Below are 25379 nucleotides of genomic sequence, written 5' to 3'. Positions count from 1 at the left end.
TTAAAGCTTCCAGGTTCCAGCATAAGAACAGCTACAGTGGCAAGTAAATAATAATTTACGTGACTCATTGGCCTGGACCAAATCCTTCAATTAGACATCACTTTGGCAACTTGCAGGTCACTAATCTACCCCACTTATCAAACTGGAGTATGGGGATCTATAGTTCAACATGCGATCCAAACTATGTGTCATTTCTGGCGACTCTTGACATTATTGAGAGGTGAAAGGTAGATGAAAACATTTCAGTAAATGAGGTCCATCTGTCTGACATTGTGCCCACTGTACCTAGAATAGCTTTTTGTGACTCTCCCAATCTGTGCAATATCCTTATCAGACCATATGTTCCTCCTGCACCCATCTCTCTACCCTATGGCTCCTACTCCTGTGAAGGTCCCCACTGTAAGACTAGCACAATGCACTCTCCTACCACCACCTATACCAGCTCTGTAACTGGCAAAATGTATACTATCTAAGGGAGAGTCACCTGTGAAATGACACGTCGTATACAAGTTGTTAAGTAAACACTGTTCGACCTTTACATCAGCATGACTGTTATCACGTTATCAGTTAAGATGAATGTGCGTAGGAAGAGGGTATCTACTGGCAACACGCAGTACCCTGTTGCAGAGCATGCTCTACTACATAACAGGTGCATCTGCCTGTTACACCACACATGCAATCTGGATTCTTCTCCCCTGACACCAGTTTCTCAGAACCCCACAGGTGGGAACTGGTGCTACATTTCCTGGGTTCTCAACACCCAGCTGGCCATAATTTACATTAATTTCTTTGGTCTCTGCATTTCTTCACAGTAACTATTCCTTTCCTCACTCTTTTTAATTTTCTTCATGTTTCATTTTCTGACCTGTCCATCTTCTGCCCTCCCAACCCCACCACCCTCCCACCTCTACCAAATACATGCAGTTAGCTTTTAGCTCTTAATAAGTTGTGCAAGAATGTTTTGGCAGTAATCTCAGTCTTGCATATTATTACCCTATCTTCCACCTTTAAAGTCTCAGGTTTTCAAATTTCATCCAGTGTAGTCCTCAACAACAGTCTTCCTTCTCACTACACCCCGTAAAGTCTCCCCTGACCTTATGTTTTGGGCAACTGTTGTGAATTCAACCCCTTTTCCTAAACCCCATCAGTCCTCTTTCTTAACCTCTCTTCCTTCCCCCTCATCCCTACTGTCAGAAGAAGAAGCCATTGCCTCTCAAAGTTTACAAGTTTTCATACTCCTCTCTTCCTTCTCCCTCAACCCTACTGTCAGAAGAAGAAGCCATTGGCTCTGAAAACTTGTGAACTTTGATACTTTTTATATGTGTGTTTTCTTGTTGCTGTATGGTAAGTAGATTTTTATCCAATTACATTAAAATTTCTGACTGGATTGAATATTTCTTGGTAGGGAGGTAGGAGCATATTATCTTGAAAGACAACTCCCATTTTCTACCCTTGCTCTTACAAAATCACTGTAATTTATACCACAATCAATTGATTTTGTCTGTTTGCTATTTTCAATGTCTGTACCCCTATAGTCATAAGTTTACACCATCAACTTTTATGGGTGTATACAAATGTGCATCTATCAGTGTAATAGGTAACTGCTGTCATAGTAAACATAAGTAACAACAATATTTCATGCTACTCAACACATTAAAATAGCATTACTGCTGTAGTGACATACATCAGTAACCATAAAAATTCACAATATGTAGCAAAGAACATTTCTCTCTCCAGATTCATTCACCACTTTCAACGGTGTTGAATCAAGTTGGATAGGGCAATGTTCTGTGTGATATGCTATGAGTTTTTAAGTTTATGTATACAGGCTGAGTCACCTAACATTACCGCTGGATATATTTCGTAAACCACATCAAATACTGACGAATCGATTACACAGACCGAACGTGAGCAGAGGGGCTAGTGTAATTGGTTAATACAAACCATTAAAAAATGTACGGAAGTATGTTTTTTAACACAAACCTACGTTTTTTTAAATGGAACTCCATTAGTTTTGTTAGCACATCTGAACATATAAACAAATACGTAATCAGTGCCGTTTGTTGCATTGTAAAATGTTAATTACATCCGGAGATATTGTAACCTAAAGTTGACGCTTGAGTACCACTCCTCCTCTGTATGATCGTGTGTATCGGAGAGCACCGAATTACGTAGGGATCCAAAGGGAACGGTGATGGGCCTTAGGCACAGAAGAGACTGGAACAGCACATTACGTCCACATGCTAACACCTTTTTATTGGTCTTTTTCACTCTGACGCACATGTACATTACCATGAGGGGTGAGGTACACGTACACACGTGGTTTCTGTTTTCAATTACGGAGTGGAATAGAGTGTGTCCCGACATGTCAGGCCAATAGATGTTCAATGTGGTGACCATCATTTGCTGCACACAATTGCAATCTCTGGCGTAATGAATGTCGTACACGCCGCAGTACATCTGGTGTAATGTCACCACAGGCTGCCACAATACGTTGTTTCATATCCTCTGCGGTTGTAGGCACATCATGGTACACATTCTCCTTTAACGTACCCCACAGAAAGAAGTCCAGAGGTGTAAGATCAGGAGAACGGGCTGGCCAATTTATGCGTCCTGCACGTCCTATGAAACGCCCGTCGAACATCCTGTCAAGGGTCAGCCTAGTGTTAATTGCGGAATGTGCAGGTGCACCATCATGCTGATACCACATACGTTGACGCGTTTCCAGTGGGACATTTTCGAGCAACGTTGACAGATCATTCTGTAGAAACGCGATGTATGTTGCAGCTGTTTGGGCCCCTGCAATGAAGTGAGGACCAATGAGGTGGTCGCCAATGATTCTGCATTATACATTTACATTCCACGGTCGCTGTCGCTCTACCTGTCTGAGCCAGCGAGGATTGTCCACGGACCAGTAATGCGTGTTCCGTAGATTCACTGCCCCGTGGTTTGTGAAACCCGCTTCATCGGTAAACAGGTAGAACTGCAACGCATTCTCTGTTAATGCCTATTGACAGAATTGCACTCGATGATTAAAGTCATCACCATGTAATTGCTGATGTAGCGACACATGAAACGGGTGAAAGCGGTGACGATGCAGTTTGCGCATGACACTACTTTGACTCAGTCCACCGGCTCTCGCAATGTCCCGTGTACTCATGTGTGGGTTCATGGCAACAGCAGCTAACACACCAACTGCACCCACTTCTCCTGTGATGGGCCTGTTACAGATCCGTTTGCGTGCTACGACCATACCTGTTGCATACAGTTGGCGGTAGATGTTTTGCAATGTGCGGCACGTTGGATGCTCTCTGTCTGGGTACCGTTCTGCATACACCCTGCAGGCTTGAGCTGCATTTCGTCGACACTCGCCATAGATGAGTACCATCTCCACCTTTTCAGAGTTCGAATACACCATGGTTACAGTTCCTACAACACTACACTATCACAGACGTCTGGTAACATGGTGTACTGCAGTTGGTCTGCGTGCGGAGACGAATGCAGAATAACAATAGCGGCAAGCGCTACATGCAGACACTGCGACAGCTAGACCAAACCACAACAGTGCACTACAGCCACACTAGTAAACACGGTTGTCATCGTAAACATGTCCCTGCAGATGCTGCTTGCCGACCGTGGCCCGTGTTTGTTACAACACGCAACTGAATGTCGGAGGTTTCAAGCATCAACTTTAGGTTACAATATCTACGGATGTAATTAACATTTTACAATGCAACAAACGGCACTGATTACGTATTTGTTTATATGTTCAGCTGTGCTAACAAAACTAATGTGGTTCCATTTAAAAAAATGTAGGTTTGTGTTAAAAAACATACTTCTGTGCATTTTTGTATGGTTTGTATTAACCAATTACACTAGCCCCTCTCCTCACATTCGGTCTGTGGAATCAGTTCGTCGGTATTTGATGTGGTTTACGAAATATATCCAGCGGTAACGTTAGGTGACTCACCCTGTATATGCCTCTATGGCGGTAATGTTATTCTAAAGCAGTGTCAAGTATGGAATGTTGTTATCACTCATGTTTACTATGACAACAGTTATATACTAAAGTGACATATGTACATTTCTATAAATTTATAGTCAGTGACAATGTAAGTTTATGAATATAGGAGTACACATTTGAAAATGTCAAACAGCCAAAATCAGCTGATTGTGGTAAAAATGACAGTGATTTTATAAGAGCTAGGATGCCAATGGAATTGTCTTTCAAGGTAAAATGCTGCACTCTCCTTACCAAGAAATTCCGAATCCAGTTTCAAATCTAGTCCATAATAATAAATTGTATGGTAAATGGCAAGCAGTATCCCTGCATTAGCAATCAGTACATTTGCAGTCAAAGAACTTGTTTAACATAGTGTCAGCCATAGTTCACGTTTTTGTTGGAAATGGCATTTATGTTGTGGAAATTTTACCACAACATGCCTCAGTAGTTTAGAAAATAATTGTAACTTAGATTACATGGTATTTAAGGAATTTTTCAGCTCTGTACACTAATATTAACTGATACCGGTGCTCTACATGAGTGTCAAAACTTTGTCCTGTTTCTTTTGTTGGTGGTGCTGCATAAAGCCAAAAGAAGCTTACCTCTTCTGCTCTTCACTGGTTCCCACAGCACTTGTGGCACAAAGTTATGCCTCCTCTCTACTCCCTCTGCAGGTCTCCCACTTTCTCCATTTCTTCACCTGAAAGTAGGATAAAAAAAGAAAGAAAGAAAGAAAAAAGAAAGTAGTTGTATGGTTTTAACGTGTCCGTAGATTGATTTAAATAAAAATTTGTGTACAAGTATCTATGCTACCACTGTGTTATTAGTTTCAAAGAATGAGTTGGATAATCTTCCTGTCTTCTTCCTTTCTCTTTCCTTTTTCCTTTAAAGTGTCTGATAAAGTGTACAATCTATAGACATCCAGAATTCCCATCAAATATTTATACTGAAGCAAATTTTGTCTTGTTTTAATAATCACTTAAGGATTTCGATATGTTCATGAGTAGTTATTGTAGTAATCAATCATTCACTCTGTGTAAATCACATATCAGTTGTAAATAAAATAGGAGCAGTGAATAGTGGAACTGCAGTGCTTTGTCTTGAAAGACATTGCAGAAATGTAATTTTACACAAAATTATGAGATAGAATTGTATAATTTTTTGGGAGTATTTTCCTTTTGATACTTGTAACCTGACTTGGGAGTTTCGTGTCTGAAATGTTGGCATGTACTGCTATTGATGGATATAAAGTAGCTACTCATGGAGAGCTGACCACACTAGAGTTTGGCTAATGCCTTCATCAACTACAATTCCTCACACCCTTGTTTCAGGATTATTTCAGCTCTTCACAGAGACGATCCATCCATATCTGCTCTGTAGGCTAAAGTTTGCAAACTTTACTGGAATAATTTTTAAATTATAATACAAAGTCTATTTCAAAATTATTTTTACTTTTAGAACTGTGATTGTAAATTTCACGGTTTGTCCTGAAATCACTCTTACTATTAACCACAAATGCACTTAGGGTGCAAATGTATTGACATATTATGAGTGTCAGAATATGAACATCCTGAAGAGACTTCTCCAAGATGTTCAGTTATTGACTCCACACAATATTATTATTGCACCTTGACTTCAGATGCATCTCCCATAAGACAGAGTGGAAGTATATAAATTATGCATTCAAAATGAGACACTAGATTTTCCCAGCAGACATTCAGGTGTCAGTCTGGAAGTGAGTGTCAAAGTGACATTATATTTCAATATCAGTCCCAGATAACACCATTCAGTGACCTGCTATACTGAGGTGCAATTGCATCTTTTACTCCATATATACCTATCACCCCACTCCTAATTTGTATCTTGGGGCATGCTGGTAATCCTGCCTGCAGGTCAACACAGAGACAGATTTATAAATACAAGGAAGGTGTATCTTAGTTTTTTTGTTAACTTGTTTGTGTGCTGCTGCCACACCAGGATGTCCAAGAGAACTTCTAGGAATTTCTCACATGAATTTTCCTCTATTGAATGCCAACCGGTCTGTGCTTCTGATACCAATATATCACTTTTTACTTGTCTGGAATAGTTCAGATTGATTGTATGTAAGATTAAGACTTCAGATATTTACTGTGGACCTGTTGTAACCTTGGGACTGTAGTATGAAAAGAATAGATTGATACGTATCATGTAGTGGAGATGTTGAGTCGCAAATCGGCACAACAAAAAGATGGGCAAACAAGTAAGCTTTTAGCCAGAAAGGCCTTCATCTGAATTAGATAAAATACACACATGGGTGATAAACAGTTTAAATAAAAACAGAATAGGAACTTTCTAAATGTGGTACTACAGAAGAATGCTGAAGATTAGATGGGTCAATCATGTAACTAATGAGGAAGTACTGAATAGAATTGGGGAGACGAGAAATTTGTGGTGCAACTTGACCAGAAGAAGGGTTCAGTTTATAGGACACATGAGACAGCAAGGGATCACCAATTAAGTATTTGAGGAAAGTTTGGGGGGGTAAAAATCTGAGACGGAGACCAAGAGATGGATACAGTAAGCAGATTCAGAAAGATGTTATTCAGAGATGAAGAGGCCTGCACAGGATAGAGTAGCATGGAGAGCTGCATCAAACCAGTCTTCGGACGGAAGACCACAACAACAAAACAAACACACACACACACACACTCGTGCAAATGCAATTCACACACACCTGACTACAGTCTCTGGCTGCTGAGGCCAGACTTGGCTGTTGTAAGCTTGTGTTATGTGTGTAGATTTTGTATCGATATGTGGATCAGTTTTCTTGCACTGATATTTTAGCAGTGAAATAGTTTAAGAAATGACCAAAGAAATGTTTTCTATGCCTGTATGTGACAGATATTAAATTATTGTCTGGGTGTGGGTTAAATAACCAGTTTTGATTCTGAAATAGATAACAAAACTCATGGCTGGTATTTTTAATTGCTAATTTTGTGCTGTTGTAAGAAAGCAGAGTGTCAGAACTGTGACTTATACCTATACTTTTTCATGATATGATTCCCTTGTAGCTCAGTCAGTTCTTCCTTGTGATGATTTGGGAGGGAAGACAATTTAAGTTTATGGAACTTGTAGTTTTCTCTATCTCCTAAAGTACTTCAAGTTTATGGAAGATGGTAATGTAAAGTACTTTCAGTATCCTTCATTATGTGTCCATCATCCAGGACTGTACAAAATATCTTGCATGTATTATTCTAAGATTTGAGGATGAATTGTTCAGCTGCTCATGAATCTGCTGAAGTGAAATACAGGTGCTTGATGAAGCTGAGTTAGTCATGACTAGGCATACTTTTATGTTGCTATGTAGAAATGTGCCAGTATATTAGTGGAAGAAAACTGTGCAATTCAACTGTGCCATACATAATTTCTGCTGCTGAAGCGTCGTTCTTACTACGACTTTGTATGAAATTACAGGACAAGGTACAAGTTAGTTACAGGATACCTACTAATTGGACTGTAATTCACAATAGGTTTTTGAAAATACTGTACTGACTTCTGAATGGCAATGTAATTGGAAAAAAATACCATTAGCAATACTGTATTAAAATGAGTTTATAGAAAACTAAAGTGGATAGTAGAACACATGAGAGAAGAAGGAGGAGAAGAAGAAGAAGAAGAGAACCTCTCAGTGTCAGACCTAAAAGAGAAAAGAGATGCTGCATACAGACTATAATAATGGCATGACTAATCATGTTTAAAGAAGGAAGTTGAATACAACTAATTTTGATATGTATGATGCATGATGGAGATGAAGAGTGAAGGCAAAGCCAATTTCATTTGTATTCATTTCTTTAGCACAGTCTTTAATGCAGTTCATTTTTGTAAGTAGTTACAATAATGCACAGCAAGAAGTTTTGTATCACACCTCTGGTGTGTCTTTTTCAGTAATGTTAAAAATGAAATGCTGAAGTATTGCTCATGACCAGCATTTTAAAGATTGAGAATCAACTGCTAGTTACTTAGATCAATTCATTTTTTCCTATAATTTATTCAGTGAGTGTGCTGTTCTATCAAGGTACAGGATTTCCCTGTGGCTAATGCCATTTTATTCATAAGTGGGCCCTCCACCATCTGTTGATTGCACTGGAAAAGATTAAATAGGTTGCATTACATTTTTTGACATTTGATTTTGTGATGAGATGGTAAAAGTTAATGAAGTATTTTACATTACATAGGATGTACATTAGCTTTTCACCTTAAATGTGAAAAATACGTTATGTGATTTTATTGTCATCAGATTTTGATAGCAATAATGTGAAACGATCTTAGTATAACAAGCCAATTCAGTTGTTAAAATTTGCAGCCATTCATCCATGGCTGCTAATTCTATGGCATTTTTAAATATTAATATTATAATTATTCTTGCTTCCCAGATAAAGAACACACCTAATTGTAATGTATTTCCCTTAGTCCCAAGTAAAAATGTATATTACTTTGATTTATGTGCCTTTTACTAATTGATGGCATGGATGTTTTTGGAGATAAGTTGTTTTATTTATTTTTTAATGTATATGTATGTTTTTGGTAGGAGGAGGGGGATGGAGTTGGAAATAGAATTTTGGTTTTACTTAGTTTTGCAGATTCATGACATTGTTAATAGAGCATGCTGTTAGCATAGTTTTGGATAATACTTTGAAATCCAAAAAAAAAAAAACTGCCATGCAACCATGATTGTGGGGAAATCTTACTTTAGGGTGTTTAGTTATGAGCCACAGAAAATGTATGATGCTAAATTCACAAGTAATATTTTGTGCTGAATTATAATATTATTCAATGATTAAAAACCATTCTTTATTTGTTGATAGAACTCATTTATGAGTGCAATGGTTGCATACGTAGCTAAGACTGTGACATGAATACAAGTGCCTGTTTGTTAGTATTGCTAAAATAGAGTTTTTATTTGAAACATTGCATAGAAGATTGGAGAACTGGAACTGTACGGATAATGAATAGTAAACATACAAAAATTCACATTATGAAGCCAAAGCTCTTCATTCTTTGTGTTTTTCTCATTAATTGTCCTTCTTGTATCTTTCTTTCAAGATTGTATTTTTCACATGCAGTTCGTGATATGCTGTAATTATTAAATTTCCAAACTGTATACAATACTCAGAACTAATTCACAATACTGAAACATTTGTGTCCTGTGCACTGACACTGGGAGCCACTTCAGTCACCTCTGAGCTCCAAGAGAAGCCATACTGAACTCTACATCCAATTTACACATCCCAGTAACCTGATAAAATAGGATTATGCCTGCCCTTCCGTCTTCCTTTTGTGTCGGTCGCAGTGATGTCAGTTGCTATTGCTCTGTGACAGCAGTCGCTTTCAGCATTCTCTCTCTGCTGCCTTTATTCCACATAACATGTGTCTCCTTTTTTATTCCCACTGGAGTACATAATTCAGGTAATTACTTGATATTGGATTTTTAACTGTTGTGTGAAGTGTGACTGAAAAATTCCACAGACAACATTTTTATTAATTCATTTCTAGAATCAAACAGTAGAAATAGTTTGGAATACAACAAAACACACAGAATTACTCAGAATTGGCCTGTATCACAAAGAAGTCTGTGCATTTTGTGTCACAGCAATTAAAAATTTTATATGCTACAAAACTGATTACCTTTTGAAAACAATATTATTTCAGTTGTAATATTTTGGATTCTAAATGTTTTCACTGAATGTACATCATAAAAAACAATACACTTCCTATGGCTACCAGAATTAAATTACACAAAAGTTACATACTTCTACAGATACAGTGCTCTCATATTGAAATGTTGTGAGAAACTTATTTTCTGGTGACATTTTTTCTGTTATGCTTTTATTTATTTATCCTCCTGCAGATAACATATATTGCAATGTTCTTGCTAGTGTGTAAAAAAATTACACAATGCTTTGCTTCGGAAAAAAACATTAAACCAAAAATGTGTTCAATTCTTCATTGATTAATTACTTTGTTTAATACTTGAGTTGTCTGCATTTATTTCAGTATGCCACATATTTTGAAATAAAAAATCATTTCCCACCTTAGTACAAAATAGTAGCTAAACATACATAACAGTGAAATCAGTAATATCTAATCTCAATTATGTATTAAAACATTTACTCAGTGCAGTTTGTTACTACTAAAGAATGCATTGCATTGCATTATTTTTTTTATTTGAAAGATTATTTTGCAACTGACTTCTTCTTTTTAGATGAACACCATCTGTATGTACAAAAGTTCACATTAGTTTTATAAGCACAGCAACATAATTCTGTACTAAGCTTTCTGCGGACACAAAGAAATAATTAATAAAATGTATTGCTTGCAGTGTATGATTATTGACATATTCTGGAAGCATAATTGGTTTAGAAGTGAATATTTTGCTCCACAACTTTTACTTCAACAGTAAGTTTTCCAGTTTGTATTGAGCAAGGGAATGATACACAAGTCTTCATAGACAAATCTGGAAGTAAAGAAATAAATGTTGTCCCTGGCACTGAATGCATGCTCGGATAACAATAAAGAATTAAGAAAAACAACATAGCACTACACAGCACGCAGAAACTTCCATGGGATTCAGGCAGACTAACTATGGAGAAAATTACGAAATGTTTCCAAACAATATAAATAAAAATTACATTGAAAGGAAATATAAAATAGGAAAAGAACACACCATGGATTAAAGTAACTTGCAAACAGAAAAGGAAACTTTATACATGCAATAGATAGGACAAATAGAAATCCTGTTGTTTTTGTGCACTAGAAAAATTAATCTAGTATAATACAGACAGTTATTAAAATGTCAGTTACTGCACTTAAACTCATAGTTTAACATTTCAGCAGTATGGAGTACAGTGAAGTGACAGATAAGATCACCAACCCCACAAAAGCAACAATCGTGACTAGTTCAATGTAGGTTGCCATAAATTTCCCTTGTGCCAACCTCATCAACTCAGAGTAGCACTTGCAACCTACATCCTCAATTGTTTGTTGGATATATTCCAATATCTCTCTTACCTTCCAGTTTCTACCCTCTACAGCTCCCTCTAGTACCATGCAAGTTATCCCTGACGTCTTAACACATGTTCTGTCATCCTGCTCCTTCTTCTTTTCAGTGTTTTCCAAATGTTTCTTACTTCACTGATTTTATGGAGAACTTCTTCATTCCTAATTGTATTAGTCCATAAAATTTTTGACAACTTTCTATAGCAATACATTGCAAACGGTTCAATTCTCTTTTTTCTGGTTTTCCCACAGTCCATGATTCTCTACCACAGAATTCTGTGCTCCAAACATACAGTCTCAGATATTTTTTCTTCAAATTAAAGCTGGTGTTTGAGGGCAGGCTCCTCTTGGCCAGGAATGCCCTCTTTGCCTGTGCTGATGTGCTTTTTTATGTCCTCTTTGTTTTGTTTGTCATGTTATTTTGCTTTCAAGATAGCAGAATTCCTTAACTCCATCTACTACATGGTCCTCAGTTATAAAATTAAGTTTATCATTAATCTCATTTCTGTTAGTTAGCATTACTTTCATCATTCTTCGCCGAAGTGGCGTCAAATCGAAAGACCTGCACCAGGCGAACGGTCTACCCGACGGGAGGCCCTAGCCACACGACATTTCCATTTATCATTCTTCAGTTTACTCTGAATCCATATTCTGGACTCATTTGACTGTTCATTCAATTCAGCATATCCTATAATTCTTCTTCACTTTCACTGAGAACAGCATTGTCATTTGTTAATCTTGTGAATGATATACTTTTGCCCTGAATTTTAATCCCACTCTTGAACCTTTCTTGTATTTCTTCCATTGCTTCTTTTATGTATAGAATAGGGGTGAAATACTATATCCTTCTCTTACACTCTTTGTAATCTGAGCATTTCATCCTTGGTCTTCCATTCTGATTGTACCCTCTTGATTCTTGTACTTATTGTGTATTATCCATCTTTCCCTATGGCTTACTCCTATTTTTCTAAGAATTTCAAACATCTTGCACCATTTTACATTGTCAAACACTTTTTCCAGGCCAACGAATCCTATGAACAGTCTTAATTTTTGTTCAGTCTTGCTTCCATTAGTCATCACAATGTCAGAACTACCTCTCTGGTGTCCTTACATTACTGTGAGCCAGACTGATCGTCATCTAACAGATCCTCAATTTTCTTTTCCATTCTTCTGTATAATATTCTTGTCAGAAACTTGGGTGCATGAGCTGTTAAGCAGATTATGTGATGGCTATAACACTTACCTGCCCTTGTTATCTTCAGGATTATGTGGATGATATTTTTCCAGAGTACGATAGTACGTCAGCAGGCTTGTAGATTCTATGTATTAACTGGAATAGTTCTTTGGTTACCAGTTTCCCCAGTGATTTAAGAAATTCCAAAGGAATTTTATCATTCATTCCTGTCTTACTTGATGGCGTTTATGATGAAGCGCTATTAAACTCTGCCCCTAATTGTTGGATTCCCTGTATCTTCTACGTCAACTCTCATTTCATACAGTCATTTCATCAAACAAATCTCCCCCTATAGAGACCTTCAGTGTAAATTTTCGACCTATCCACTCTCTCTCTGTACTTAACATTGGAATTCCTATTGCACTCTTAATCCTGACACCCTTCCTTTCAATTTCACCAGAGGTTGTTTTGACTTTCCTATTGCTCAATAAGTCCTCCTGATGTCATTTTTTACAAATTTTGTCTGCAGCCATTTTGTCTTGCCTTGCCTGCTCATCCTGTTTATTTCCTGTGTTAAATGAGGTCAAAGAAGAGGCCAGGCAGCTTAAAAAAATAGTACCGTATTTACTCGAATTTAAGACGCACTCAAATCTAAGCCGCACCTGAAAAATGAGACTCGAAATCGAGGAAAAAAAATTTCCCGGATCTAAGCCGCACCTGAAATCTGAGACTGGAAATTCAAGGGAAGAGAAAAGTTTAGACCGCACTTCCAAATCGAAACAAAGTTGGTCCATTGTAATATGAGACACAATTTAGGTCGAATGAATGACGATACAGCTATAGTAGTTTGGTTCGAGTCATAGGCTTAATAGTTAAGCTTTACCAGGTAGCCGTTGCTATGCATCAGGCACTCCGTCCGTATTTATACGGGTACCCTTCCTTTTTCACATGCTTCGTCTGGTTTGAATTGATTGCTTATTTTTCTTTGATCTGATAAGTGCCGTTCTCTTTGTTATAGGTGTTTACGTCACTCAAAGCTGAAAATGCATTACTGTACTGTGTCATGCATTGTTTGTCGCTTTCTGATAATGAGTGTTTACGACCTGTCGCTGCTCGCGACATGGCTTGCTTTTGTGCGCACTACCGCCGCTTTTAAAAAAGAGAGAGAGAGAGAGAGAGAGAGAGAGAGAGAGAGAGAGAGAGAGGAATTGGCTCATTAGCGAAACAATGGCAAGAGACTGCTATTTGTTGTTACTTACACTGCTGCTTTCTTTGATAATGATCAACAAGAACCAAATAATAGACTGCGTATGAGAGAAGATATTCTGAACGAGAGTATAGTGAAAATTTTTCTCCGTTTGAAAATCTTTGCAGACGCCTCTTTAGTACATTACATTCTGGACAGAAATTAGAATCATCTTAAATTTAAAAAATCTAATCAATTGCCGCGCTTCATTTCTGACTGTATCACTATTCGGCATAAGAATAATACGAATATAAACATATGTATATTCTTCCGCGTTTGCTGTTGTCTCACTCTAGTTTGGCAGACAGAATGTAAATGAGATAGCAGCAAACACGAAAGAATACATGGCAAAATGTTTATATTCGTATTATTATTATGGTGAAGAGAATACTGCATGTGATTCACAATTCATAAAAGTTCCTATTGGCAACCATCTCTTCTCACAGGTAGGAAAAAATTCAGAACGCAGAGTTGGCCATACTGATAAACATCCCAGACAGTCTTGCCAGTCGGATTTTCATAGTACATTGAAATGCTGCTACATTCGAAGATGAACAATATGGAATTTGTATTTACTTCATTGGATAATGTATGAAAAGGCAGTGGTCGAAACTCAGGGCGGAGAAAGAAAGCTCGTCTTCCTCCTTTTTTTAATTTTTTTACTGACGCAGAGGTTTTGGTGCCAGTATTTATCTTTGTGCCTGCGAAGCGCTGCATGTATTCGATGACAGAAATTAGTTGTGGCGGCACCTACCAACATTTTTCAGAACTTCCGCTTTGCACTCGATTCTAAGCCGCAGGCGGTTTTTTGGATTACAAAAACCAGAAAAAAAAGTGCGGCTTAGATTCGAGTAAATACAGTAATTCAATAGGTTGAAAAAGCAGTTTCCAAAATATGTAAGCAAGTAGAAGTCTTCCTTGCTATTTTTATGATTTTATGACAGCAAGAAATATGATCTTTTACTTCAGTATTATGGTTCTACCTCTTCTTATCAGCTGTCCTGTATTGTGAGAGATTTCCCATATTTGAGGATTTAAAAAAAAGTTATTCTGTATGGACATTTTATGAGATGCTAAAATCCCTTATTGAATGTTTTTCTGATAATTTATTGAATTTATGTAACTCACTTGTCATAATTAGGCCTTTATCACTAATCAGTAAGTTGAAGCATGAATCTGCCTTAGGACACTTTTATTGCAATTATGGTATGGTATTTGCCTTACTTACAGTGTAGCCCAAGTCAGTTGTCAAAGTAACTTCAATAGTACAATACATGTGTTACTCAATAACAATTAAAGTTTTAAATATCACACCAACAAAGAACAAAGCTTTGCAGCTTTGAACTGATGGAATTCACGCATAAACAACAGACGTCAGGCCTTAACCATTAACACTGAACTTGTTGTATTGTTGTACAAATACGATCAACAATGAAGTAATAATGTGTAATTCACCACATAAGCAAGTGAAATGGTTATGTTTTTATCTATAAAAATGGGTAAAGAAATATTCATGGATAGAATGCATCAATAACAATTTGTTCAAGGTGAAATAAGTAAGCTATAGTTACAGTTGTCAGCAATTTTTCTAAATTAGTAAAAATGACAAGAAGCTATTAACTAAAGCAAAAATGAGCTAGTAAAAGCAATTTTGTTGGAGGTTAGCCTTATGATGGAATGATATATAGCAGAGTACCGCTAATCTGAATGTTCGGTTAATCCGAACATGAAAAATGCTAGTCTAAGTATGCAAAACTGTGCAGTAAACTACTGTACATACACACTATTTTAATTTACACAGTACAGTAAACATGTATAAGAAAAATTGGCAAGAAAAGATTAGGTTTAAACAGTTCATAACAACGAAAGAAAAGCTGTCAAACTTACTAAAATACAGCAGACATTTTATCCCTACTTTTTAGATGACAAAAACTCAATCATTAGTTTTTGGTGTAATGAAGACAGTCTGTTATATGACGCATAGTTTCACCATCATCTCATAAACATCAAATCAGCAGGTGTAGCAGTAGGATGTTGCTTTAAATAATGTAGCGTGAGGTCAAGGGCTTCTGATGTGTCACTGTGTGGCACCAGCTCTCCTTTGTTGCTTTCAGTGTCATTGTCACATCCATGACAGCAGTCCACTTCTTCCTGGTCTTGAGTCACAGCAGCAACTAAATTAGCATCATTAAGGTTCTTCACACATGCCCCATCTGCTGCCATCCACTCATCCATGTCTCCTTCAATAGCTTCTTCACGTCCAGGAATTGTCTGTATCATTTGTAGTAGATTTTCCTCTTCATTCTCAGCTAGGTTTTCCTGAAATTCAAGAGATGTCCACAGTTTCCTCCACCATTTTCTCAGAGTATTTTCTGAAATATTCTGCCATGCCTCAGCAGCCCAATTAACAACATCCTTCACATTGGTCTTTTTTATTTTGTCCACTAAAGGAATGCTATAATCTTGGATCAGCATTCTTAAAAATCAGTTTTAATGTTTGCAGTATGCCCTGGTCTGTCAGCTGTAGAAGTGATGTAACATTCGGTGGCAAAAACTTCGCCACAATTTCTCCATCACGTAATTCCTCAGTGCTGGGGTGAGATGACGCGTTATCAATCAAAAGGATTGCATGTGGAGACAAATGATTTTCCTTGGATAACCATCGAGCAGAGGGAACAAACTGACCATGAAACCATTCTTCAAACAGCTTACCATCCATCCATGCTTTTATCTGGTTGCGATAATATATGGGCAGGGACTTCATGTTGCAGTTTTTAAAAGCTCTGGGCCTAGCGGATTTGCTGATCAGCATTAAAGGCAGCTTGTGATTACCAGCAGCTTTGCTGCACACTAATAGAGTCACATGATCTTTGCACATTTTAAGACCAGGAGCATGGTCTTCTGCTTTTGATGCCAGGCTTTTTGTTGGCAATGCCCTAAAATTAAGGCAAGTCTTGTCAGCATTATAAATTTGTTGGGGAGAGTACTTTCCCTCTCTTATCATTTTTTCTAACTCACCCAAGTATACCTTTGCTGCATGATGGTCAGAAGAAAGCTTGTCTCCAGTAATTGTTAGCTGATGGATCTGCCCAACCAACCCGTACTCGCACTAAAAGACTCATCACCTTTCATTAACTTGTTGAGGTAAACGCCTTCTCCCAAACCAGTGCTCCATTCAGAGGAGTTCCCCTTTCTACTTCTGCATAAACCAAAGGAAAAGAGATTCATCCACTTTATTGTACTGGGACTGTTTCAAAGTCTGCCGAATTTTGAGTGTTTTTCCTGAAGACGTTGGACAGGACTGTTCGAGCTTCACTCGGTTCTTCTTCCAATCACAAATGGTTGCCAGTTTAGATACATTATCACCATTGTCTATCCGCTTCAAAGCATTCAGTTCTTCTTTGAGAGTTAACGCTGTATGTTTCCATTTACTCCATATGAAAATATGTACACCACTACACTTGAATGAATACAATACAACTGTTACGTGTGCCAGTGATTGATAGCTAACATAACCACATGCTTTGTGAGCTAACTGGCAGTGCACTGACCTCAGACATTCAGAGGTCTCCACAATGTATAACAACAAGAGCAGGGAATGAGAGTGAGCCATTGTTCCCACACTTTTCCCCAATTGTTACCATGGTGTACCTATTTATCTGCTTGGTATACTTCATTCTAGAAACTCGTCATCGTAACTCCAGCTAATCCGAACAAATCAGTAATTCGAACAAGATCTGGTCCCAATTAGCTCGGATTAATGGGACTCTGCTGTAATCATGTTAATGTTCAGCATTTAACACTTTGACTGTTTTTTAAGCGTTTAAACAAGCTCTGTACCATTTACATGCAAAGCTACTAATGCACTATTTTTCATTAAACTAATTGACATAAGTTTTCTAGTTACTACAGTGTGTGCCCTTCCTTGAATATAATAGTAGCTGATTGGGGCAAACATTTGGAGTTATCATTAATGTCCCTTACTGGGGCTTTGTAGAAATTGGTAACGTTATCAGGAGATACCAGTTCAAGGCTTGCTTTATGTTTGCTTCATGTACAAATACAGATGTAATACAAAAGTTGGAAGGATTGGAAAATGTTCCTTTTTTGTGCAATTACAATTTAAATTTACATTAATCATATTTGACACATGTTCATATTGTGAAAGGAATCTTCACTGGTTGAATAGAAATGCCTTATAAAGCTATTCTAAGAGAACTGCATGTAGGACAATTATTAGAAGACCTACAATATTTCCATTAAACTTGCAGAAATATTTGGAATGGACATTTCACTTTATAACAAAATATACATTGTAATGGAGCTTCTGGCTCTTTCTTTATTATTCACATCATCCTTTTTCGTGCTACATTAGTTCTGCAACATGTACTAGAGAGCTTCTGTCAAAACTGTAAAGTGGGAGAGAGGTGTGGCAAATTGAAGCTGTGAGGGGGTCATAAAATCATGAATGGTGTGGAAATTGCTGTCAGTAGACAATTTTCCATTATAGTGTTAAGTAATTAATAAAATATGGACTTCCTTTGTAGAAAGCACTCATATCGATACTTTACAAAGAGTAATGCATGTGGGTTTTAAAATCGTTGTCTGATCTCTGCTTTCTTGTGCTTTTATGTGAATTATAAGAGGATTTATCCACATTATTGAACTTACTATTGTTTTTATGCAGACTGTTACTGATGGTGATTGATGTGAGTGTGGACATACTGCCACTGAATTGTACTGTGACTTAAATTAATAAATTATCTGGTGGAATCCATGTACATTTGACTTCATAGTTGATTTTGATTAAACTCTGTCACTAATACATGTATTAAAGTTTTATTTTGGAGATTAGATCCTCACTTATATGATTTAAAGAATCTGCAGTCTATAGCTCAAGGCCTGATTCAGAGATTGGTATTTTAATCATAATTTATGCAATAAATGTAATTTCCATTTTTTCCATTTTTGCTTTTTTGCAATTTTCATTTAACCTTAGCTCCTCTGTTATCAAAGAAAAGTATTATTTTTCTGTACTTCTTATATTTTTACATAGTTAAATAATATTAGAGTAATTTATATCATGAAAGACAAGGGATGACCTTTGGGTTCCATGGCTGCTCACACCCTTTCAAAATGCCAACTATACCAAGACAGCAGCAGAAATAATGCAGTGGTGTTAAGCTAGTCTGGATGAATTCTTTAGCTGCTTAATCACCATGGATGAGTGTTGGGTGTAACACTATGATCCTGAAACAAAGGAGCAAATAAGTGGATTTACCGCCAATATCACTGGACAAGGTGATGTTGAATGATTTTATCAAGACTGCTATGGTGTGGTGCTAACAGATTATGCTTGAAGGGCAAACCATCACGAGAGTATAATACCAATATCTCCTGACAAAATTGTAGGAAGCTGTGAAGATAAAGCTTATGGGAAGCTGTGAAGATAAAGCTCATGGGAAGCTGTGAAGACAAAGCTCATGGGAAGCTGTTCAAGGGGTCATTTTTTGCTTCACAACAATACACCAGCTCGCACATGCTGCTTCTTTGGACTGTTGAATTTTGTTTGGCCCTCCATATTTTTTTGACATGGAACTCAGTGACTTACTCCTCTTTTCTGGGATGATGAAACCACAGTATGTTTTGCATTTTCAGGATAGTGATTTTCGAGGTGGAAGGTTTGCTGAGCAGCCAAAATACAGACTTTTAAAACAAAGGTTTCTGTCAAGTTATCCACTATTAAGGAAAGTGTGTTGTAGTAGAGGATGAATATGTAGAGAAGGACTAACATTATCACCAATTTCCATGGTCGCAGTCTGGTTTTTTCAAGGCAATATTTAAAACTTTATGTTCACCCCTAACAGAGTCCAGATGAAGAGTATCTTCAAAGATGAGACTGAAAGTAACTAACCATAAAAGAGAGTCACATGTTATTCATTTAATTCTTGTGAACTATGGCTCTGAGCACTATGGGACTTAACATCTATGGTCATCAGTCCCCTAGAACTTAGAACTACTTAAACCTAACTAACCTAAGGACATCACACAACACCCAGCCATCACGAGGCAGAGAAAATCCCTGACCCCGCCGGGAATCGAACCCGGGAACCCGGGCGTGGGAAGCGAGAACGCTACCGCACGACCACGAGATGCGGGCATTTAATTCTTGTGAAACAGTAAAGCAGGAGAGAGAAATGTCAACTACTCATAAGATTTATCTATCTGTTCACTTTGTTTGGTTTAAGTGCAAATAAGGGGGGCAGTTGAAGTGATAAAGTATCTTTATAGAGCTGTAAGTAATAGTTTATGTTTACTGTCATGATTATTTTTGTATTTCACAAACATCTTTATCTATAGTTTCATTTTGCATAAAGTGTACTGCTCTTATATATCATTCTCTTTTCTGTTATGGTAGAAGAGGTACACAAAGATAATAATACTTTTTTGTTAGTTTGTAACTGTGTTGAAATACATCTATCACTAAAGTGTAGTATGTAATTCTTCAGGTGTATCCACTGATCTGCTGACACCTTGAGGTGTCTGGTGTTCTGCCAGATATCAGTGTCGTCCATCCACAATGTTTTGACTACGTGATATGTCTGAATCAGGTACTATTTGTGATTGCTTTTTGAGTGGAATGGGTCCAGTAGTTAAATTTACTGCCTTTCCCCTCCATGGTCAATTCTAGGTGCTTTGTCTGTGGTCCATTCCCCCTAGGAATGTACCGAGATTTTCCACCTTTGGAATGGCCCACCTGGCTGTGAGCTGGAATGCAGATTTTGGTCCAATTCTACTTCAGGGTTGGCACACTGGTCCAACAACATAGCGCCATCTTGTGGCCAGATGCACCAGACCAAAGATGGAACCCCTCAGTTCATTTTTTGTGGGAACTGACCATATGCAAATTGTCTAGAACTGACCAAGGAAGGGGTTGGGAGTAAGTATAAATACTGGACTTGTTCCATTCGATGGACTTTCTCAGGTATCATCTTATGAAGACGAGTCACATCATTAAAATGTTGTCCGTGGACATCACTGATATCTGGCACAGTACCTGGCACCTTAAAATGTCAAAGTGTAGTATGGTTTTTTTGTCAGTGTTACGTATGTATGTATGTGTGTATGAGGAACCTCCTTGTCATTACTCTCATTTTTCTGTTTCTACTTACTTCTCACTGATATAACTGGCTATCATATTTCTATAGTATACTCCTGTAATTTATTTTAACATTATACATCTATGACACAGTCTTCCTGCATTTCCAAATATCAGTCTTTTTGCTTTCATTTGACTGTGCTTATGAGCTACCCTGTTAATCACATCACTGTATTTATTTCTTCCATGCATAATTTTAAGCTGTCTGTTATGAAGAAGCAGAAAAAGCATCTTCCCACTCCCCCACCCCCCACTCTCTCTCTCTCTCTCTCTCTCTCTCTCTCTCTCTCTCTCTCTCCCTCCCTCTATTATCAGTTTCATACACCTGTTTGCCCAGATTGTCTCACATCATTTATTGCTGCAAATAAAATACCCTTTCCTGCTAAAAATGTACCAGCTTTTAACAACTCTTAATATGCAAAGCATCCACATATAAAATTATCAGTTCCACACATTAGAGACTTAGAAAAAACATTTTAATGATGGATGCCACAATAATTTATTTGAATATCTATCACTCTGCTCATTAAAGTTTTCATTTTTTTATTGTGATGTTGTGATGAAGTACTTATTAGTTTGAAATGCAAGTTTCTTTTTAGTACCTTCTGTCTAGAGAATATTTCCTAACACATTTGTTTCAGTATATATGAAGATAGTAACTGTTCTTGAAAGAACAGATACCATTGATGGCCGTGCAGCTTCTCCAGATTAAATGATAATTAATTGAAACCCTTAGCTGCCGACAGGTGTTGTTGATATATCTTGATGGGGACAGCTGAAAATGAGTGCCCTGACATTTGTTTCAGTAATTATGAAATAGATATAATCCTCATATACACTGGAGAGCCAAAGAAACTGGTACCTGCCTAATATCGTGTATGACCCCACGACATGGTATGGACTTGAATAATGTCTGAAGTAGTGTTGGAGGGAATTGACACAATGAGTCCTGCAGGGGTGCTCATAAATCCATAAGAGTACGAGGGGATGGAGATATTTTCTGGACAGCACTTTGCAAGGCATCCCAGATATACTCAATAATGGACAGCACTTTGCAAGGCATCCCAGATATACTCAATAATGTTCATGTCCGGGGAGTGTGGTGGCCAGCTGTAGTATTTAAACTCAGAAGAGTGTTCCTGGAGCCACTTTTTAGCAACTCTGGACATGTGGGGTGTCGTGTTGTCCTGCTGGAATTGCCCAAGTCCTTTGGAATGCACAATGAGCATGAATGGATGTAAGTGATCAGACAATATGTTTACATACATGACAACTGTCACAGTCATATCTAGCTGTATCAGGGGTACCATATCACTCCAACTGCACATTCCCCACACCATAACAGAGCCTCCACCAGCTTCGAAAGTCCCATGCTGACATGCAGGGTCCATTGATTCATGAGGTTGTCTCCATACCCGTACACGTCCACCTGATCAATACAATTTGAAATGAGATTAATCCAACCAAGCAACATGTCCATTGTTGGTGCTGGCGGGTCCAAGTGAGATATAAATCTTTGTATCATGCAGTCAGCAAGAGTACACAAGTCACGACTGGGCCTTCTGATCTGAAAGCCCATATCAATGATGTTTCTTTGAATGGTTCAAATGCTGAAACTTGTTGATGGCCCAGCATTGAAATCTGCAGCAATTTGCAGAAGGGTTGCACTTCTGTCATCCTGAATGATTCTATTCAGTCAATGTTGGTCCCATTCTTGCAGGATCTTTTTCTGGCAGGAGTGATGTTGGAGATTTTATATTTTACCAGGTTTCTGATATTCACAGTACACTCGTGAAATGGTCATATGGAAAAATCCTTGCTTCATCACTACCTTGGAGGTGCTATGTCCCATCGCTCATGCGCTGACTATAATGTCATGCTCAAACTCACTTAAATCTTGATAACCTGCCATTTTAGCAGCAGTAACCGATCTAACAACTGTGTCAGACTCTTGTTTTCTTATACAGACATTGCCGCCCACAGCACCATCTTCTGCCTGTTTACATATCTCTGTATTTGAATATGCATGCCTATACCAGTGTTTTTGGCACTTCATTGTATATGCTGTTACTTGTGTTGTAAAACATTTTGGTGCACTGTTTGGATAAATTATTGCTTTCTGTTCATCTTATAATATTAGTGAAATATTTTTTTCTGCTAATCTCTTACCAGACATAGGTTTCCAGATGCCATCGAATATGATGAAATTTTATGGTTGTACAGCACCTAGACAGGATGTAAGTAACTCATTCAGGCCCACAAGTGTAGCTGCTGTTTGGAGTGTTATTCGCAGCTGTTGAAGGATGCATGTCATAGAATTAACACTGTAGACTTGGTGATCAAAGAAGTTGCAAAGTGATTCTGCAGACTTGGGACTTGTTGGGGGTGGGGGAGGGGGGGGGGGGCAGAGGAGGAAGAGGAGAGGAAACATTTTAAAATCTTGGTCGTACTCTACTATACAATGGAACTTTTAGCCATATAGCAGTGCACATTATATTGCTGATACCGGAATAACAGCTTCTCTGTGTTCATATTTGCCACTGTCTTCATAGCATTATTTACCATTTGCCCTTTACTTCCTATCGAAGAACAAGGAAAATATGTGTGTCTTGATACTTCATATAGAGATGTGTTCTATATAGCTCAGATTTTAATTTTACTTGACTACTACTAATTGCACATAATATTTTTTATCTTTTACTACATTAATATGAATATTAATGTTGAAATACATGAAAAGAGTCATCTTTTGCTTTCTGGTAGTGTAATGGTACCTGTAATGGAAGGAGTAAAGGTAACAACTCCCTCTATAACTGAGACCTTGATTTGTTGATAGCACAAGCTGCATTTCCAGCACAGTATGGTTGCCTGGGACTTAGTAACCATGCAGGTGTATGTGTATTCTAGAAGAATTCTCCCAAAGGCACAGCAGTCTCCTTAGTATTGTTTATGTGTTTATTGACTACTCAAAGTCTCACCTATACAATGAGTTGTTTCCTGTCCCTCCCTCCCCCCCCCCCCCCCCCCCACTTTTTTTTATTATTTGTATTATACCAAAGCTTTTTCTTTACTGTAGTGGTATCTTAATAGGTGCACAAGATTTCGTGGCAGCACAGGCTTAAAATTTTTCACTCCATAACCAATGTAGTGCTTCTTATCAAACATCACAATTAATGTTAACTACTGTGGGTGTAAAATTTCTCCCACATCTCAGCTGCTATTGCATCAGATTATTTTCATATTTGGTTCTTGTCTTCCTAGAGTTAATTCATACAGTTTTCTAGTAAACAAATTAAGGGAGGAAGATTAATGTTCACTTAGTTAGCAAGAAAATAAAAAAAAGAAGTTTATGTGCCACTTACGTATTTAGGTATGGCAGATAAGGAGAGAAATCATTGTGTCTTTTATATACATTGTCTTCCAAGGGCAATTATCCACGAAAAACAGCAATAATTGAAACTTCTGTCAGCAAATATAGAGAAGCAACATTTTTAAAAAGATAAAAAACTTCATACATGATCAATGTAGCCACTTTTACACTGCATTTTTTCGTTTTTCTTTTTTTTAATTTCTAGTGAATTTATGTACATTGAGTCAGAACCTCATTTCATAATTTTCAGTGTGACCTACATTCCTGGTGAAGCTGCCACAGCCTATAGAAAATCATTACTGCAAACTGAAGTGAGCACCGTTCCCATCAAACATATTACACAGATATCCCCCAGGTATGTATTGCCAAAAAGAATTCAGATACCCTTCTAAATGTTTCAGTTATAATCTGCTTTTGTGTGGGTGACATAATTTCCAGAATTGGAATACTAGTTATCACTGTGGATTTAGTTGGTGGTGGAGTATTTACATAACAGTATGTGACAGTGTTTCACAAGGAGCTTTAGCTGTTATTAATCACATTTTGACAAAAATAGTTTCATTCTTACACACTCCATGTTAGTAAATGTATTCATATGTTTCCTAATGCATTAATAACTGTGTGTATGTATTTTGCAATGAAAATCAAAACACTGTTATTATCTCAAGAGATGCTTCTTGTGAGCTTTATTTTAAAATTACTTCATGTTAGAAATTTCTTTTGCACCCTAGAAATGATATTAGTAAAAATTATCCATTACAGCAAATACTTGCAGTAGGAAAACAGTTCATATGGTTATAAATTGCTATAAATAATTACCCTAAATTACTTCAGTTAGTATTTCAAGTTCCGTCTACAACCCTTGTGTCCTCTTTTTAAATATTCTTAGAGGTTTGTGGAGATTTAAGTTAAGTTTCTTGTAGAAAAATAAAACTTAAATAACAATTTAGAAGCATTCATTTCATTGTTTTCTGTATGTGACTCATTTTGACTTGTTCTGTAAGTTCTGAACCTTTCTTGCCAATTAAAGTTATGTGCTAGATCTGATCTTGAACTCAGAAGCCAGCAAGATTCCAGATTAAGTCCTGGTGTAGTCCATACCAGAAAGTTTCAAAGTGCTGCACAGTCTGCTACATCAAGAAAGATGCATTCTATTTTTGTCATGTTATGTCAGGATGAGTCACTGCAATCGACGGCTGTTTGAGCGTGACATGCTTTCCAGCTTTTTTATTATTGAATATCAAGACATTGAGTTCTCACAACCAAGTTTTTTTATTGTTGCCACTATTCTCTGTTTATTGCTATATTTTTCCAGTTCCTGGCATAGCCCACCTTTGCTACCATTGAAGAGGCAAACTTACCAAAGTACTGTCAGTTTATTAACTTGTCAAG

General features: G+C 37.4%; 1 protein-coding gene across 1 annotated transcript in view; it reads left to right on the top strand.

The window, feature by feature from the left end:
• The window catches only part of LOC124613057 (multiple PDZ domain protein-like), a 131119-nt gene that overhangs the window by 51820 nt on the left and 53920 nt on the right, over positions 1-25379 (top strand). The window contains exon 5 of the mRNA XM_047141641.1: positions 24238-24342. Within this exon, the coding sequence (XP_046997597.1) occupies positions 24238-24342 (105 nt within the window). The remainder of the gene's footprint in view (positions 1-24237; positions 24343-25379) is intronic.

Source organism: Schistocerca americana, chromosome 4 (assembly GCF_021461395.2).
Source record: "Schistocerca americana isolate TAMUIC-IGC-003095 chromosome 4, iqSchAmer2.1, whole genome shotgun sequence".
In the NCBI taxonomy this organism is placed as follows: domain Eukaryota; kingdom Metazoa; phylum Arthropoda; class Insecta; order Orthoptera; family Acrididae; genus Schistocerca; species Schistocerca americana.
The sequence above is the reverse complement of the archived record's forward strand: the minus strand, read 5'-3'. Positions and strand labels throughout refer to the sequence as shown.